We start from the raw sequence: 16479 nt of genomic DNA on the forward strand, positions 1-16479 counted from the left end.
TGTTTAGCCTGGAGAAAAGGAGGCTGAGGGGAGACCTCATCGCTCTCTACAACTACCTGAAAGGAGGTTGTAGTGAGGTGGGTGTCAGTCTCTTCTCCCAAGTAACTAGCGATAGGACGAGAGGAAATGGCCTCAAGTTGTGCCAGGGGAGGTTTAGATTGGATATCAGGAAAAATGTCTTTACTGAAAGAGTGGTTAAACATTGGAAGAGGCTGCCCAGGGAAGTGGTGGAGTCCCCATCCCTGGAGGTATTTAAAAGACGAGTAGATGCAGCACTTAGGGACATGGTTTAGTGGGCATGGTGGTGTTGGGTTGACGGTTGGACTTGATGATCTTAAGAGGTCTTTTCCAACCTCAATGATTCTATGATTCTATACACACCCTAAGTGTGCCAAAGTGCTGCTGTTGAAAGGCATCTCATGGGAAATATTAATGACTTATGATAGTCCAGATAGGCAAAAATCACTAATATATTCTTTAATCACATGCACAGCATTAAATCATTCCAGAAGTCATGCAAGCCCACAGTTCATCCACTGAGAGTCTCAAGTTGCCAGACATTACTATTTAAATCAAGAGGTTTTGTGTTTGTGTTTTTTCTAAGAACAGTTGCACATGTTAGAGCTTTCAACCTAAGCCACTTTAAGAATCATAGAATAGTTTGGGTTGGAAAGGACCTCTAAAGGTCATGTAGTCCAACCCCCCTGCCATGGGCAGGGACATCTTCAACTAGGTCAGGTTGCTCAGAGCCCCATCCAACCTGACCTGGAATGTTTCCAGGGATGGGGCATCCACCACCTCTCTGGGCAACCTGTGCCAGTGCTTCACCACCCTCAGCGTAAAAAATTTCTTCCTTATATCTAGTCTAAATCTACCCTCCTTTAGTTTAAAGCCACTCCCCCTTGTCCTGTCACAACAGGCCCTGCGAAGAAGTTTGCCGCCATCTTTTTTATAAGCCCCCTTTCAGTAGTGATAGGCTGCAATAAGGTCTCCCCAAAGCCTTCTCTTCTCTAGGCTGAACAACCCCAACTCTCTCAGCCTTTCTTCATAGGAGCGGTGTTCCATCCCCCTGATCATTTTCGTGGCCCTCTTCTGGACCCGCTCCAACAGGTGCATGTCTTTCTTATGCTGAGGGCTCCAGAGCTGGACACAGTACAGAAAATATGTAGCTTTCAAAAAAACATAAATTAAAGGCTTACTCTAAATGAAAAACAAATACAAATAGGTCAAGACTGCCATGTCAGAGGAAGTCACCTGATCAGGAGATCAAGAAAAAAAAACACACTAAGATTATGGACTTTAAGCAAAAGGCTCAGAAGGAGAGCATTTTTGTCACAAGTCACACATATCTTTGGCAAAACACCACCCTGCATCTTTAAATACATGTGTATGGTTATACACATGTATATCCACAGGTCTGGTGGATATGCACCCTGAGACTTGATTTTTTTTTTAAGTTTAACATAAGCCTGCACTTGAAAAAAGTACTCTAGCTATATACAGCAGTTGCTCAAGATAAAGATTTGGAAGTTGCAATAGGGTAGAACTGGCATCAATTTGTTCTGTAGCATAGGCAATCTTAATCAGGACACTGATGACACAACATAAGCCATCATATGCTTTTAGCAAAGGTCTATGAAGCTTTCTACAGTAAAGGAGTAATACAGACTTCCTACTTTCACACCAGCAGATAGTTCAGATGACTCAATTTCATTTTTCTAGCTCACGTGCATTAGCAGAGGATAGTAATATCTGACAAATACTGCCCATGATTTAATACATGCACTATTTATCCCTCCCATGGATTTCACACAACCTGATACTGCAGACTTAGATTTTTTTCTATGAAAAAAGTTTACTTGGGATTAAATACAAGAATACAAGTAACATTCAGAAGCATTCTGCCTCAGAACAGTAAGTAGTCACCCATCAACATTACAGGCTCACAGGCAGAGCTTTTCTCAGTGGCAAATTGGTGACCTGTTCACCTAGACAAGTACGTTGCCTAACCTTTATCACCCAGTAGCAGCATGGTCTCCAGTCTCCATCAGACAAAGCACCTTAAGCCACCGCAGGCTGCTTTGGTAGACAATGACATACTATGCACTGCAGGACAGAGTAAGAAACCCACATTAACAGCTCTGTCTGTCCCACTGGAAGGATGCAATCTCTGCCATAAGCAGCTTCTTAACACCAAGCTTCCAAAGCTGCCTTTTTTTCAACCACCACTTTGCAACTTAGAAAGCACAAATGCTAACCAGTCACATGAATTGCCAGGTAGGAAGCCAATGCATGTGGGAACAGCATGAGAATCATACCAAATGCTTCTCAAAAATGTAATGCCCACTGAATCATGATAAAGGAACTTCACCATTTGCTTACAAATAACAAAGCCATGCACAACAGTTGTAAGGAAACACTGCTGCCATTAAGAGTTTACATTTTAAAAGGTGACAATCCCATAATTAGCTGTGCATAGGGCTATGGATCCACCTGCACAGAGTTCTTCACAGGTCAGACATGTGTCCCCTTGCAGAAGTCGATATACATTGTTCTTTGTTTTACCTTTTCCATCTCAAACTTAACACCCATTTACAAACGTGATCAACCATTTCCATATACATTGTTTGCCCATTTATTTCAGACAATACATTGTTGGTTTTTAATTCCATCAAGAATGTTAATCTAGCTTCAAAGGTAAATAGAAATAGTGCTGGCTGCTTTGTTCTCCCCTTAGTCATGCTGAAAAGTACTTGCTAAAAGGGCACAAAGGATGTATAAAAACAGGTTCCACTAGGAACTCCAAACAGGTCCATATCTTATTCCAAAATTGAATCCTTTTGTCCCACCATGTTTATGGCTTCTATTGCAAGAAGGGGATTTTGGCAGATGGTAGTGGTTGGCTTTTTTTGCGTCAAGAAAGAGCATCAGGATAGTATTGTCAAGGCTGCATTCGAAAGAAGAATATTGCAGATAAAGGTTGCATTTGTAACCTTAAATCTTACCATTTTGAGATTATTTTATGCACAAATTCCATAGGTTTCTTGGGGAAAATACACCACAATGCACCACCTATGTAAGTAGGAACTCTATTATATACATACAAGAGACCAAAATACACTGAAGATATAAATCCTACAAACTGCTATTTTTCATACTAGACTTTGCAAAGGAATAGTGTTCATTTAGCTGATTTTTTTTTTTTAAAACAGTAGCCTCCCAAGGGATTTTTGCGGCAGAGGGAGAAGGGGAAGTTCATTTGTGTTTTTCTTTTAATTAAAAAGGGGAAAACTGATCCCATTATGAGCAACTGCAACACCAAGTCACCATGCATGAAGGTTTAAGCTTCTAACCATTATCAGGAAGCAACATACATAACCTCAACTACAGGAGTAAGACTCCTACTTGCTGCTAACATCAGCTAGACCACAGGAAGAAGCACTGACTCTGGAATAATGACTGTGCAACCCAGTTGTATACTTGCTTTCTCCCACTCTTCTCCCCCATTCCCTTTTTCACCCAGGTAAAGAAGAGAGGAAATAAAGAGTCACTGGGACCATGGGCCAATCCCAAAGTATTTGACATGTGAAGAGACCCCCACCACCACAACAGCTGCCCTGGAGGTTTGCAAGCAAGGAAAGGAAAATGGCAATTTCAGAAAAGTATATCTTTCAATGACAGGCCAACCAAAAGGCTCAGGGCTTTCTCCTTGCCAAATTTCAAATGCCTGCTGCAGACATTAGAGGTGATAAGAGCTTCTCAGAAAGGGTCTGCATTAATTTTATATAACAGGAAACATTAAGCAAGCTAACCTAAACACAGAGGTCACTAGCAAATTCTTCTAAAACATGCAGGAACAAATTGTTCTTGCAGCTCTGCATAGCATCTGGCAAAAGATATTAGCAAATTTTAAAATTTTTTTTAATGTGGCAATGGATTTCAACTGTGCCTTTGGATTTATGTCAATACTGAATATTATGCAATTATTCCTTGAAGGAAGCAAACTGCTTACATGCAAATATATTTGCATAAACTACAAGTAACAAGTTATGCACTGAATTTTACAACTTCAATGTATAGATCATTTTTATAGAGCACTGCAAGAGTTCCAAGTTGGATAGCTCAAATTTCTGAATTAAAATTAGAATGCAAAGTAAGATTCACAGGAACTATACTCACTCACACTAACCCACGTTTTGTTTTTCTACATAACAACTAATGTTATCAGCATTATCTTAAGTTTTTCAAAAGATTTCATATTAAAATATCAGTCTAAGAAATTGACCTTAGGGTTTAGGAAATCTTTGACAGATTCACTTGATATAAATGCCATGGATCCTTTTTCTGTCAGCCATCAACAGCAACCAGAATAGATACACATGAAGAAGGGACTGAATGCACCAACTTTTTTATTGAATCACAATGAACAACATGCCAGATATTCACCTACTGATTGTTTTTTGGATATTGTTTTGAACACAACAGATCATTTACTTGTGCTCTCCCCCATTCTAAGAGATAACAAAATTATGTTTCTAAAAAAAAGATTAGTAATTTTCAATACTCTAAATGTACCCGTCAAATTCTTCACAAGGACTGTCTATAGCTGTATGCTATTCCATGAATCATTTAGGCAATAATGAACAAAAAGACATGCTTTTGTTCAAATCATGCACAGTGGGATTACATGTGAACTGACCCTCCATGTGTTAACTGAAAACAAAGCTTTGCTTTGCACTCATTACCGCTCTTACAGATTGACAAGTTTAGAAAGTTTAGTGTATTTCTCAGTTTCCAAATCTAGGTAGTTTGTTTTAAAAGTACAGATGCACACCAGGAAATAAGCCCAGGTTTCACAAGTTTCATCACTTCTTTTAGCACAAAAGAACAAAATAGCATATGTAAAAAGAAAGGGATAGGGAGAAAGAAAACAGAACAAGAACACATCTTTGGCAACTTCACAACAGTTTTGTAACATTTGTTACAGGCTTTAATAAAGAAAAGAAACAGCAGGACAGTTTTCCTCCTAAATATATTACTCAGGGTGTCTTGAAAAAAATATAAGCAGCCCTCAGTGATAAAAAGACAGATCATTTCACCAATTCTTACTAGGTGTTTGATATTCTTGAGCCACTGACATGAAGGGAAGCATGATTATCTCTTAATTGAGACTTTAAATAGTGCATTTCAGAAAGCAAATCAAAACTACCTTGTTTTCTTATATTTTTAGAGAACAGAACACACCAGGTTTCTGAAACATAATTAAAAGCTATTTTGAGACTGTAGCACCAACCCAAACTTGAATATGTTTCTAGTCACCACATTATTTCAGGAATTCACTGTTCCAAAGATTTCAGTGAAAAGATGAGAAATAGGAAGGGAGAGGGGATCTACAGGAATGTTTGTATTTCTGCTTAATCCTGCCAAAAAAAGTCTTCCAGATTGTCACATCACCAATATTGTAATTCACATCACCAAATAACATCCAAATTTACATCACCAAATAACAACCAAATTACTAGGAAATATGCCTAGTTTAGAGTAATAACTATCAAATTTCAAACTTTGACAGCAAAATAGCATGAGCAAGCACTTCTGTTTCATTAATTTTTTATTATTAAAAAAACCAGGAACTGCCAACTAAAGCCAGTTATCCTGCTGGTCCAATCCAGTGGGAACACAGTTTATTATAAATTAATCCAGGAATCTTCCCTCTAAAAAGAGGCTCTGGTACATGAAGCAGAACAGTGATAGAAAGTTGCTAAACTGCATGAAAATATGCATGCAAGAGATTCACCAAATCTGGGGTAATCCCAGCAAACACCAAGTGTTTAGAATTCCTTTCAACTTTAACATCACCACCACTCAGCAACCAGCAGGATGCATTCAGCATCACACAGAACCTGCACTTGTTTTTATTTGGGGGCTTTCAAAAAAGCACAGCAACTGAGAAGTATAAAAATTTGAGATTTCATTCCCAGATAATCTTCTTGATGAGCAAGTGGTATTCTCTAACACCAAATAACCAACTAAATACTAAAGGTCTATACGACAATTAGAACCCAAGCCAGAAGAGACATAGTCAAGGAAGAGATGTGGAAACAAGAGCTATTCCTCAAATGTAAGAACAAGAGAGCTATCATTTTATAGAATCGCATTCCCGATCTGTGGTTTTACCCTGAATCAAAAAGGTGTGAATTACTTTCAAAACCAGCAACAAATTTATCTTACTGCCTGTGGAACAAGATGGTTTTTTCAGCTATACGGTTCGTTTACTCCGTAACAAAGTTGGTAGCTGCAACAGCTTTTTACTGGAAATTTCAGTGTAATATGTGCTTGTCCTTATTCTCAGTGAAACCAATAGACAATAGCACATGATCTGCAGTGACTACACATATAGCACCCACTCAGGACTTTGCTCAAACATTGCATGTGTAGCTTTCTCCTAGCACCACTCAACTTTATAAGCAGCTGCATATTTCCAAAAGTTCTTGGAAAATAATAAAATCAGTAAAAAGGCTATATATCAGTTTCTGCGATATACAGAAACCCCACTGAAGTACAGAGGTTGTGAATAATTTTTATAAATTCAGACATGAAGTGAAAACAGCACCCTCTTGACTCTTTGGTCCTTTCAGAGAACACAGTTCCACAATACATGACCTCCAGCAAAGAAGCCGGTTTTAAAACAGCTTTCTATTCCCATCCTGAAAGTGCAGTTCAGCACCTTCTCAGGGCTGCTGATACAGCTGTTCACCAGCTGTGCTATGATTCACCAAAATGATCACTTAAAACCAGATACTTTTAACCTACATCATTTCAGTGACCCAGTTTTACAGAGCAGCCTCATAAACAGTACAGGCACAAGTGAAAATGCCAAAAGGTTCTTACATCCTTGGTAAAGTTCTTACAAACAGGCACCTCCCCTTTTCCCAAAAGAAAACACAGGCTGCAATTACCCCCTCAAAATGCAAGAAATCCACATGCACAGAAGGCATACTGAAGTCTCCCATCTTAAGGTATCTTTTAGATCTGCCTTGAATTGGTATCTTGATTCCTCAGGTACCTTGGAATGAATATATGCCACCTAGTCCATCATTCACAGCCAAGCAAATAAAAATAACTTACCAAACGTCTAGCAAATTCTTTATTTTCTGAAAGAAATCCATATCCTGGGTGTACCTTGAAAAAAAAATTTTCAAGCTGATTGAGTTCTGAAGCCAGACACCAAATTTGCTAGCACCTTTTCAGACACTGGGGAAGGTGAAGCAGACCACTAAGCATTTAAGTTAGCTGAATACCTTAAGAAACTGTCTTAACACACTGATTTATCTGTCCTAAGTCAAGCTGTGAAGACTCACTGGTTGAACCGCCATTTCTGAAATAAACATTCCTTACTTGACTGGGGAGAAAGGTGCTGTTTGCAGAGCAATGGACACACTCCCTTTGGTGTTTTGCCTTCTGCTCTTTTTAACTCCATTTTGCCACATTTCTCTCATTGCAGACTTCCACATATATGCTCATCCATACTGTTCTCAGTAACCACTATAAAGTACTCCTTATCCCAAAATATTTCTAGCACTGATCACAACAGTGGTCTTAAGGTCCACAGTCATAAGCCTCCTACCTCTAGCGACCCTTGCTGGAGAATATAGTTTATTGTCTCATTAGTCTAAGTCATGCATCCTTATGTGCCTAGTTTGCTATTCACACCCCAATATATACCTAGCATAATTACTTGAGAGGGGTGTGGGAAAGTTTTCATTTTACTTCGAAATTCACAGAAGATTCTTGATCCAATATACTCTGATAGACAACATATAAGCCATTTTATTCCATGTTTCAAAGAGCCTAAACAACTGGGTTCTATATTCAGAAACTCAGAGGGAAGGAAATAGTTTTTTCCTTTATAGGGAAGTTTTTGGCCCCTGAAAGCATTATACCAAAACATCATCTCTGAAAGAAATTACAATGCTGATCCAAACTGTTCCAGAGTAATTGTGTTGCTCATATACACCCATCAAATTTTATTTTAATAAATGCTCTGTGTACAGTAGCTCTGAATAATACATTTATTTCACTGACAGAACAAAGAACATAAGCATGTGAATGTGACTACACATTCGTTTTTCCAACCGATTCCTGTTAAGCTTTGAATCTCTGGCCAATTTGATGGGAGAAAGGCAGAATAGCCTACTTTTACACACATAAGCTAATGTGCATTTTGTAAACATTCTGAAATAAAAATAATTATGGGATGCACCATTTACCTTAACTTCCTGCAAATAACATTTATATAATTTAGAAAGTGATTCAAACTAAGTTTAAGCAAAAGCCTTTAGACACACTTTGTAAAACATTCAAAAAAGCCATTATGGCATATAAAGGGTTAGTGCTCAAAACTAATTGGGATTTTTTTTTCCCCCAGCAAATTTGGAAATGAACTGAAGCTGCTCCCTGGTGTGAAAGCTGAATCCAGCAGCCACCTGCAGGATCAGCGACCAGTGCTGCCAGATGCTACAAAGCCTTTGATTTCCAGTAGCGATTTCGGACACATTTAACTCATGTGACATGAGCTAACTGGAATAGCATATTCAATCACTTCCCCCCCCACACCTTTAAAAAAAAATACAAACTCTGGCTTTTCTGCTTTCTATATATGAAACAGCTGCAGCAGATAGACTCATTCAGACTCACAGCTTGGGCCCTGGTTTTCTTAATGACTTCCATGATGGCATCCATGTTGAGGTAGCTTTTGCTGGTGGGAGCTGGGCCAACACAGACAGCTTCGTCCGCCATTTTCACATGAACCTGAAGAGGCAATATTCTGCATTAACAGATGCTCCCAGCAAAAATAATTACCATCATCCTGAAATATGCACACAAATCTGACTGTTTCAAAGATAATTTACATACCATAACGACTCTAAAATACACACCGAAATTACCAACATTGACATACAAGAACTCACACAATAACATTAAATCTCATTTCATTTAACTCCGAGCTTAAGTCACTGTCAAAATGTTTTATTATTCCAATATATCATTTGAATTTGATTAAATAAAATCATGACAAATATAATTTCAGCTTCCTATACTGATCATCTATATGTAAATTCAGACTAAAAACTACTTTGTTACATGTAACCAGGGTAGTCTAATATCTTGATACTTAATAACAAACATTCATGACCAGTTCTAAGCAGGCTCCCCAGGAAGTTGGGGATAATTAGAGTGAATTGAATGAAGGGATGCAGTGAGTGTCCCTGCACAGCATCAGGTCAGCACCATGCACAAATTAAAGCCTATGACTAAAGAGTTCAATATCACTACACATGAACCAGAAAATCTTGAGAATTATTTAAGCAGGCTCATGTTTGATTCCTAATCCATTGTATCCTCATTTATATGCATTTGCCAAACATTTTTAGTCAAATCTGAACTATACAAAAGGGACAAACATTTCCAACATTTTACCAGGAATAATAAAATAGCTAGGTTAGAAGTTAGGTTTGAAGTTAGAAGTCTACTTACAACTCATATGCATGCTTACCTTGAAGAAAAAGTTAAAGTTTAGTTAGATTGGTCTTCAACACATTTTCAGAGTTCAGAATACTTTTCCTTTAAAGTAAGATACACACAGACCCGAGAAACAAAACAATCGGTTTTTCATCATTCTACTCTCCTTTTGTAAGCTCCCTTTCAGTATGTATTTAAGAAAGCATGCCATTGCTTAAACTGTGTAAGATCATATTAGCTGTGTCAGTAAGACTTGTTATACTGACAGTTTGACATTTCCAATGCTTACCAATTTTAAAAGCTATTTTTATGAAATATTTTATATCATCTTCAGCATTCAAAATTGAGAATACATTGTTTAAAAAGTGTGTTCTTTTAGAATACAAGTATTCACATATGCGAAACAAAGTATTTTTAGTTTATGAACACAAGATTTTGTTCTTTGTGAAAAGGAATTTTATTTGCAAGTAGCATGAAGGCTGTCACGTATGACAAACTAAGGTTAGAAGTACTGTAGCCTGCATATACTATTGGCTCATTCAGAAGAAACGAGGCCAAAAAAAATCTAGAAACAGTGACAAGCAGTAGTCAAACAGTATTTTGAATAATATAATGAGAAATAAGTATTCAGATGAGTATAACAAACATGTATAACAACGACAGGAGTCACTAATTAAGCATTTTACTTTTTTATTAATTTTTATTGACATTTTTCTGAACTTTGCAAAAGTTAATCCTACCACCAGGAAGGAAAATTAACTCGCACCACTTAGTTCCAAGTTCCTTTCTGGGGGCATCTCTTAAATAGCTTCTGAATTTGCTGTATATTTGAGTATCTGAGAGTTCACATAACCTCCTGGAATTGCCATGCATTTCACATTTGAATTATTGCTTCTGTAAAGTCACAATGGTTTTATTTTACCACTACAGCATTAGCCTCACATTAAAAACAAAGCAAAACCAAAAACCCCCAAGCACTAGCGCAGACAATCATGCAGCAGATTTTAATGCTTTTTAGTAAGTACACCTCAGCAACTTAAGCCAGTAATCCATTTTGATCAAATGCTATCAAGATTAGCTTGTCTGTCATCCTTCCTGGAGCACTAAGTACAAGAAACAGCATGGGCCTTGGATACCCTTATTTGCATGATTGATTTATATGCTTAAAGTTGTTGTTTTGAATTCCAGCATGCTTTACATGTCTAAACAAAGTTATTCAAGCTTAAGCATAGTTAAGCATGTATGTTTTACAAAACCAAAGGCTTCCTTATAGAAAAGGACTAACTTAAGATAGTTAGCTATTTTTAGGTATCAAGAGAAAAACCCCACACCCACATGCTTCTCACACTGAGACACCAAAAGTCCTACTAGTACCAAAAGCAGCCCGAGATGATACTGCAAAACCATTGATTTTATACATATAACTAGTCTTGTGCACTTCCCCCCCACCATTTTCTCCCTCCTTCTGAAATGTTTCATTGTTACTTCAACTCTTTGGAGTTTTGACTCTTCCTTTCCCACATTCCCCTGTAACCTGGCAAATCCATTCCTCATTATTTACCTTACTGCAAGTTGTTAGCGCCTTCTCTAGTTCAGTGACAGTTCAGCCTTGCATACACTCTAATATACCACACGTGGATATAACAGTAGCCATATCACATTCACATTACCTGACACGCTGCTACAGAGCACCAAGCAAATCTCTCAAGAACAAGAAAGAAGTCTCCATTCTTCCCCATAGTTCAAAACCTCCAGATTTTCAGGTTCCAGTGACAGCTCTTCAATCTATGGATCCTTCTCATATCTACTTTTTTATAAATGATCACTTCTCATATCTACGTTTTAATAAATTAAGCCAGTCCACATATAATCTGAAAAATAGAGATCTTAGTAATTCATAATTCCCCTAAGCATTTAATTTCTTTCACAATGCACTGTAGTTTATGAAGAATACTCCAAATACAAATATTACCCATACCATAACACAAATACACTACAGAATTTACAGTATAGTATACAGAAACATAATTACACTAACCATCATTACTAGCAAACATCACAAGAGCCATCATTTGAATCTACATTACCATGTGGCACATAACTCACACCACAATTCAGTAAACCTTTTTCCTCTGCAGAAGCTGACTTATAATGCAGTATTTCTAGACAGTCCAAAGAATCCAGCAACTCCCTTTCCTCAAGCACAAGTTTCAAATATATTTATTTTCAGATTCAAGGGTTGCTTAAGTGCTTGACTTAAACCACACAGTCCTAGGTATTCAAAAGTTGTCCCTAACTTACTACAGCTAAAACTTCAAAAGTGTAATTTCTCCCTTTTCTGTTTTAGTTTACAAAAACAATGTCAACAAAACAAAGAAGCAAGTCCCAGGAGGTTCTTGAAGAAATGCAGTTCCTTCATAAATATTAGAATTGACTCTACAATCTCAAGCATGAATGGATAACAAAGGCTGGGAAAGCAGACAAACTTTAAAGTGCTAAATGGTTTATACTGCAAGTTTTAATCACATTGGGATACCTGTGCCTCAAAAGATGTATTTCAAGCAGCTACAAGGACCTGTTATGTTAGAGAACACAAACAGCTAGAAATCCTGAAAAGACACATCTTATTTGTGTAAAAGCAGTTTAATTTCTGTAAGTAGTATATTTCATAAGGGCTAATTATATTGCAGAAATAAGACAAGAGATTCACAAAAACCTACCAAATCATCATTTTACAGAACCTCCACTTAATTCAAAAAACTACAGACTAAATTTAGTCATCTGAATCCCTGTATAGGTTTGTTACACCTTTGGAAATCCAAACCCAAATCAGTAACAAACACCCAGCCAGCTCATCACAGCCTCCTCAGCTCTGCACCTTTGACAAATAAGCTACTAATACTACTCTGGATTTACCAAGGAATCCTAGCAGAACATTAGAATGAATACTCTTAAATAGTGTAACTACTTTTGGATTAAGGTACAAAGACAACTGGACACAATTTGAAGTACAACAATGATTTTATTGCACAATTCTTCATGACCACATACAGATACAAGAACTAGCTCAAGTCCAACAAGCCTATTAATTTAGAAGCAAACTGCACGAAAATGGCCACCTGTTTCCAAAGCTAGTTTAGGTCCAGGAGCCACCTTCACGGCAAGGCACCTAAACCAGTAAATCCTGCCAGGTCTTTACACAAGAACAGCTTTGTGTTTCTTCACCACATTTCCAGCAAAGAGGCACGTAAAGCGAGGAGTCCATCAGGGCTGATTAGCCAGCCATTTTCAACCTGGACTGGTTCCAAGCACGGCTCCAGGCTTCAGCAGCTCTCAGGGTGGAGTGTACGATAAGGGGTAATAGCAGCAGTGACTGGTTTTGGAGATCTTTCTTCTACATTGTGTTTCAGGAGGATTTATAAACCAGGTTTGGTGCCAGGGCTTGGCATCATATCCCAGAGGAGAAATCTCCGTAACCCAAAATTGTGGATATAAGCACCACAAAAATACTCAATATCCACTTTGCAAGAGATAACCTGATTTAGAAGGGCTGCACTGAATCAGAGTTAGTAAGTGCCCAAATTACCTAGATTATGTTAGCTCTCCTTTAGCTAAGGAGGGTGGCACACGTACTCATTTGCCAGCAGCATGCTCTCTTGCCCAGCCATACTCTGAATTTACTGAAATATCCCCTTAATCAAACCTGTATCCCAAATAATAATTTTGAGAGATCAAAATGAATAGCTTACTACCTAAGATATACATAGCACTCCTAGAGAAGTTCTAACACAGCAGAATCAAGGTAACCTTCTCCAGGAGTCATTCAGCTGCTGTAGATTGCTAGTTGAAATCTATATTACAAACAAGTCATATTTACATATGCATGCCCCTCAACATTTAAACACAGAAAAGTTTTCTTGATATAGAAATAGAATGGATGAAAAATTATTTTAAGGCAAAGAGCTAAAACACTTCAGTGCATATGCAATCTATAAAACAATCGAAGACACTAGGATAATTTACAGATCTCTAGCATTATAATTATTCAACAACTCCAGAGTTTATTACCTTCTTATGGATCTGGTTCATGACAGAAGTGCTTTTCTCCCCAGTTTATTTTAGTGATTCTCATCTACCAATTCCAAAAAGTAAAGGCTGACCTTGTCATGAGAGCCAACGGAGGAACAAAAAAAATACATGTGTTTCCAAACAGAGTGCTTAATATCACCCACATAGTTTCCACAGATGATTTTATATACCTTCAGCAGTTTCTGATGTTTATCATGTGACAGATGCCATTTACTTCAGTGTAAATGCCTAATTAACACATACACACATGCACACTCACTCCCCCCACTCCTCCATTTCTGAGGAGGTAGAAGTCTGGGATCCCCCAGCGTCCCAGTTTTTCAGAGTAGGTCACCCTACACATCCCCAGGTCTCAACACAAGCTGATATTCATGCAGCAGAGACAGTTATACTGAGTTGCAAGATGCATTTTTCCCCCCCAATTCTTCTGTACTGTTTCAGAATTTATATATAGGGAAACTGTTATATCTGCATATGCAGTGTTAATCAAACCTAAGAAGCAATTAAAAAACCCTCAATGAAGAGAACACTTCTGTTTGGTACACTAGATAAGATCTTGAGCATTGTTTAGACAAAGAAATCTAATCAAACAAGTCATTCTCCTTTTATAGCTCAAATCAATATTACACATTGGAACAACATCCGTTGGTGTAAGTGGATTCACTTAATTGACCCAAACTGCATAATACTGCTCAGCAAGACAAATCACAATTAGCTCAACCCATAAAATAGGGCTAATGAGTAAATCCTTTGTAAGGTAGCTAAAAAAAAAACAACCGCCTCAAATCTTGCCAGTACCACTGCCAAAAGAGACAGACAAAACAGAACAAAAAGCTTGTGGCATTGAATAGTCTTGAATTTTAAAAAAAAAAAAACAAGTGGATGCAAAAAAGGTTCAAATTTACTCCTTTGCTAAAAACAGATCTTTTATCTGACCTAAGTCTCTTTAGCAGCTTCACGCTAAAATACACACACCAATAATACATTGAGTCTGTGCACATAGTGAGCGTGAGGTATTCATACAGCCTTTAAAGTGCTATCTGCAAAGAAATACTTCCACATGATTACAGCATTTAACCCTAAAATGAAATAATGGAAACATTTCTAAACCACATGAAAAGCAGAACTGTGAAAGCCATAAATAGCATAAGTATCCCACATTTTTCACATTTATTTTTACTCAGCATTTCATAAACCTAAATAAAAATTTATGCAAAGAAACAAGTCAACCTACAGAGTCAGCATAAGTAGGTTTCTCTGCAAGCCTAAAACTTTTTTTTTTTAATTTGATGGCCCACAAATAGTTATGTGAGGACTAAGGTAAAACAATCATTCGGTGGCCTTCAAACATTTGGTTTGGTGAAGGATATTTACTTACAGTCCCCTCCAAGTCTACAATGACTCTCAAAACAGCCCATCTGTTAGCATCCACAGGATTAGATCCTGTGTTAGCATACACCAGCCAAGGAAAAAAAAATGTATATATATTAGCACCCTTTCCTCTACTCCCCCCTTCCTGCCCTTCGGTTTGCCAACTGGTCAAAACTTGAAGACAGCAATAGCCTCACCAACTAGTGGCCTGAAAAATCCACAGATTTCAACTAAAATTAAAATGGAAGGATCCAGGTTGAACTGATCAGTCTTTAAAAGAAGAGAAACACCAACCAGACAAGGAAGACTGCATTACTAATCAAGACTAAGAGAATGCTCTTTTCAACACACAGATTTTCATCTGTTCACATTCTCACTTATAAACATGAATTTATTTTTGTAACCTTAAAAAAAGAAAAAGTAATCTCAAAATTCTCTCCCCCATGAACAAAGCTCTGGAACTTGGTTGGCTGCTAAAAAGACACAATTTTACTTGACAAAGACCTCATCAACAAGAAAGGACTCCCCATTGTATCTAGAGGCCTGATCATTAGTACTGTGAAAAACAGACTATGCTAAGGCTGTCATGCAGTGATACTCTGAAACTGAGTTCTGTTTGCTGGGACAAGCAAGGAAATGCCTCCAGAGTCCTGAAGACATTACAGATAAGAATCTAAAGGAGAGTCTTCCAGAATGGCTTTTGCTCCTAAAGCCTTTTCCTATATGCTTATTCTTTGGCAGAAAATTCCCCAGTGAAGCAACCTTCTAGAATACTGATGGGAAAGAAGCCTTCTCCATCAAAGTTTTATTGCAAGTGCTTACTGCATTTTACCCTCCAAAATAGTAAAGACCAGGAACTACTAACTTAGTGCCTCATACAAACTTAAGACCACAGAACTGAAGTTTAGCCAGATCTGAGTAGCTGAATGTTGGGAAGACCACACAATTAGGCTGACTAAAACAAGGTGGTGGTTTTTTTGGCCAGACATTGAAAATTGAAAGTATGGTGTTTGTCTCTATAGTATGTTCTTTTGGACCTTTTCTAGGAAACCTTGTCTCCACAGGCTACTATTCAGAAGAATTCAATCATTCTTAAAATGAGACTTCTTTAGCCTATCAAGCCTATCTGCAGATAACCAACAAGTACAAATAAAAGGTTGCTTAAGTTCTTTTCAAGTTCAAGCAGCTTTTCTTTTTGAGAGCAAAACCTGCTTAAAGCTCTAGAAGACAAAAAAAGCTAGTCTGTCACAGTTAATAGCCAATAAGATTAATTTGTCTGCTATTGAAAATTTGGCAGAATGATATGGCTGGTTTGTATCACAACCTTCCACACGTTTTAGTCAACACCAACCAGGAACAATCAATCTTTCTTTGGTAGAATAACTGAAAGAGTAGAAGTGGAAAGAGGTAGATCAGTCATCTTGTTTACTAAATCTACCTTTGGATGAACTGCAGGATTAACAGAGGTAGAGGAATCAGGAGGGAAAACCTACAACA

The 16479-nt window shown here is 37.7% G+C and overlaps 1 protein-coding gene across 1 annotated transcript in view; it reads right to left on the bottom strand.

The window, feature by feature from the left end:
- The window catches only part of PCCA (propionyl-CoA carboxylase alpha subunit), a 296238-nt gene that overhangs the window by 246581 nt on the left and 33178 nt on the right, over positions 1–16479 (bottom strand). The window contains exons 5-6 of the mRNA XM_019474286.1: positions 8698–8811; positions 7129–7182 (exon numbers count right to left, since the gene is read on the bottom strand). Coding sequence (XP_019329831.1) covers positions 7129–7182; positions 8698–8811 — 168 coding nt within the window. The remainder of the gene's footprint in view (positions 1–7128; positions 7183–8697; positions 8812–16479) is intronic.

The sequence above is a fragment of the Aptenodytes forsteri genome, unplaced genomic scaffold (assembly GCF_000699145.1).
Source record: "Aptenodytes forsteri isolate BGI_AS27 unplaced genomic scaffold, ASM69914v1 Scaffold123, whole genome shotgun sequence".
Classification (NCBI taxonomy): domain Eukaryota; kingdom Metazoa; phylum Chordata; class Aves; order Sphenisciformes; family Spheniscidae; genus Aptenodytes; species Aptenodytes forsteri.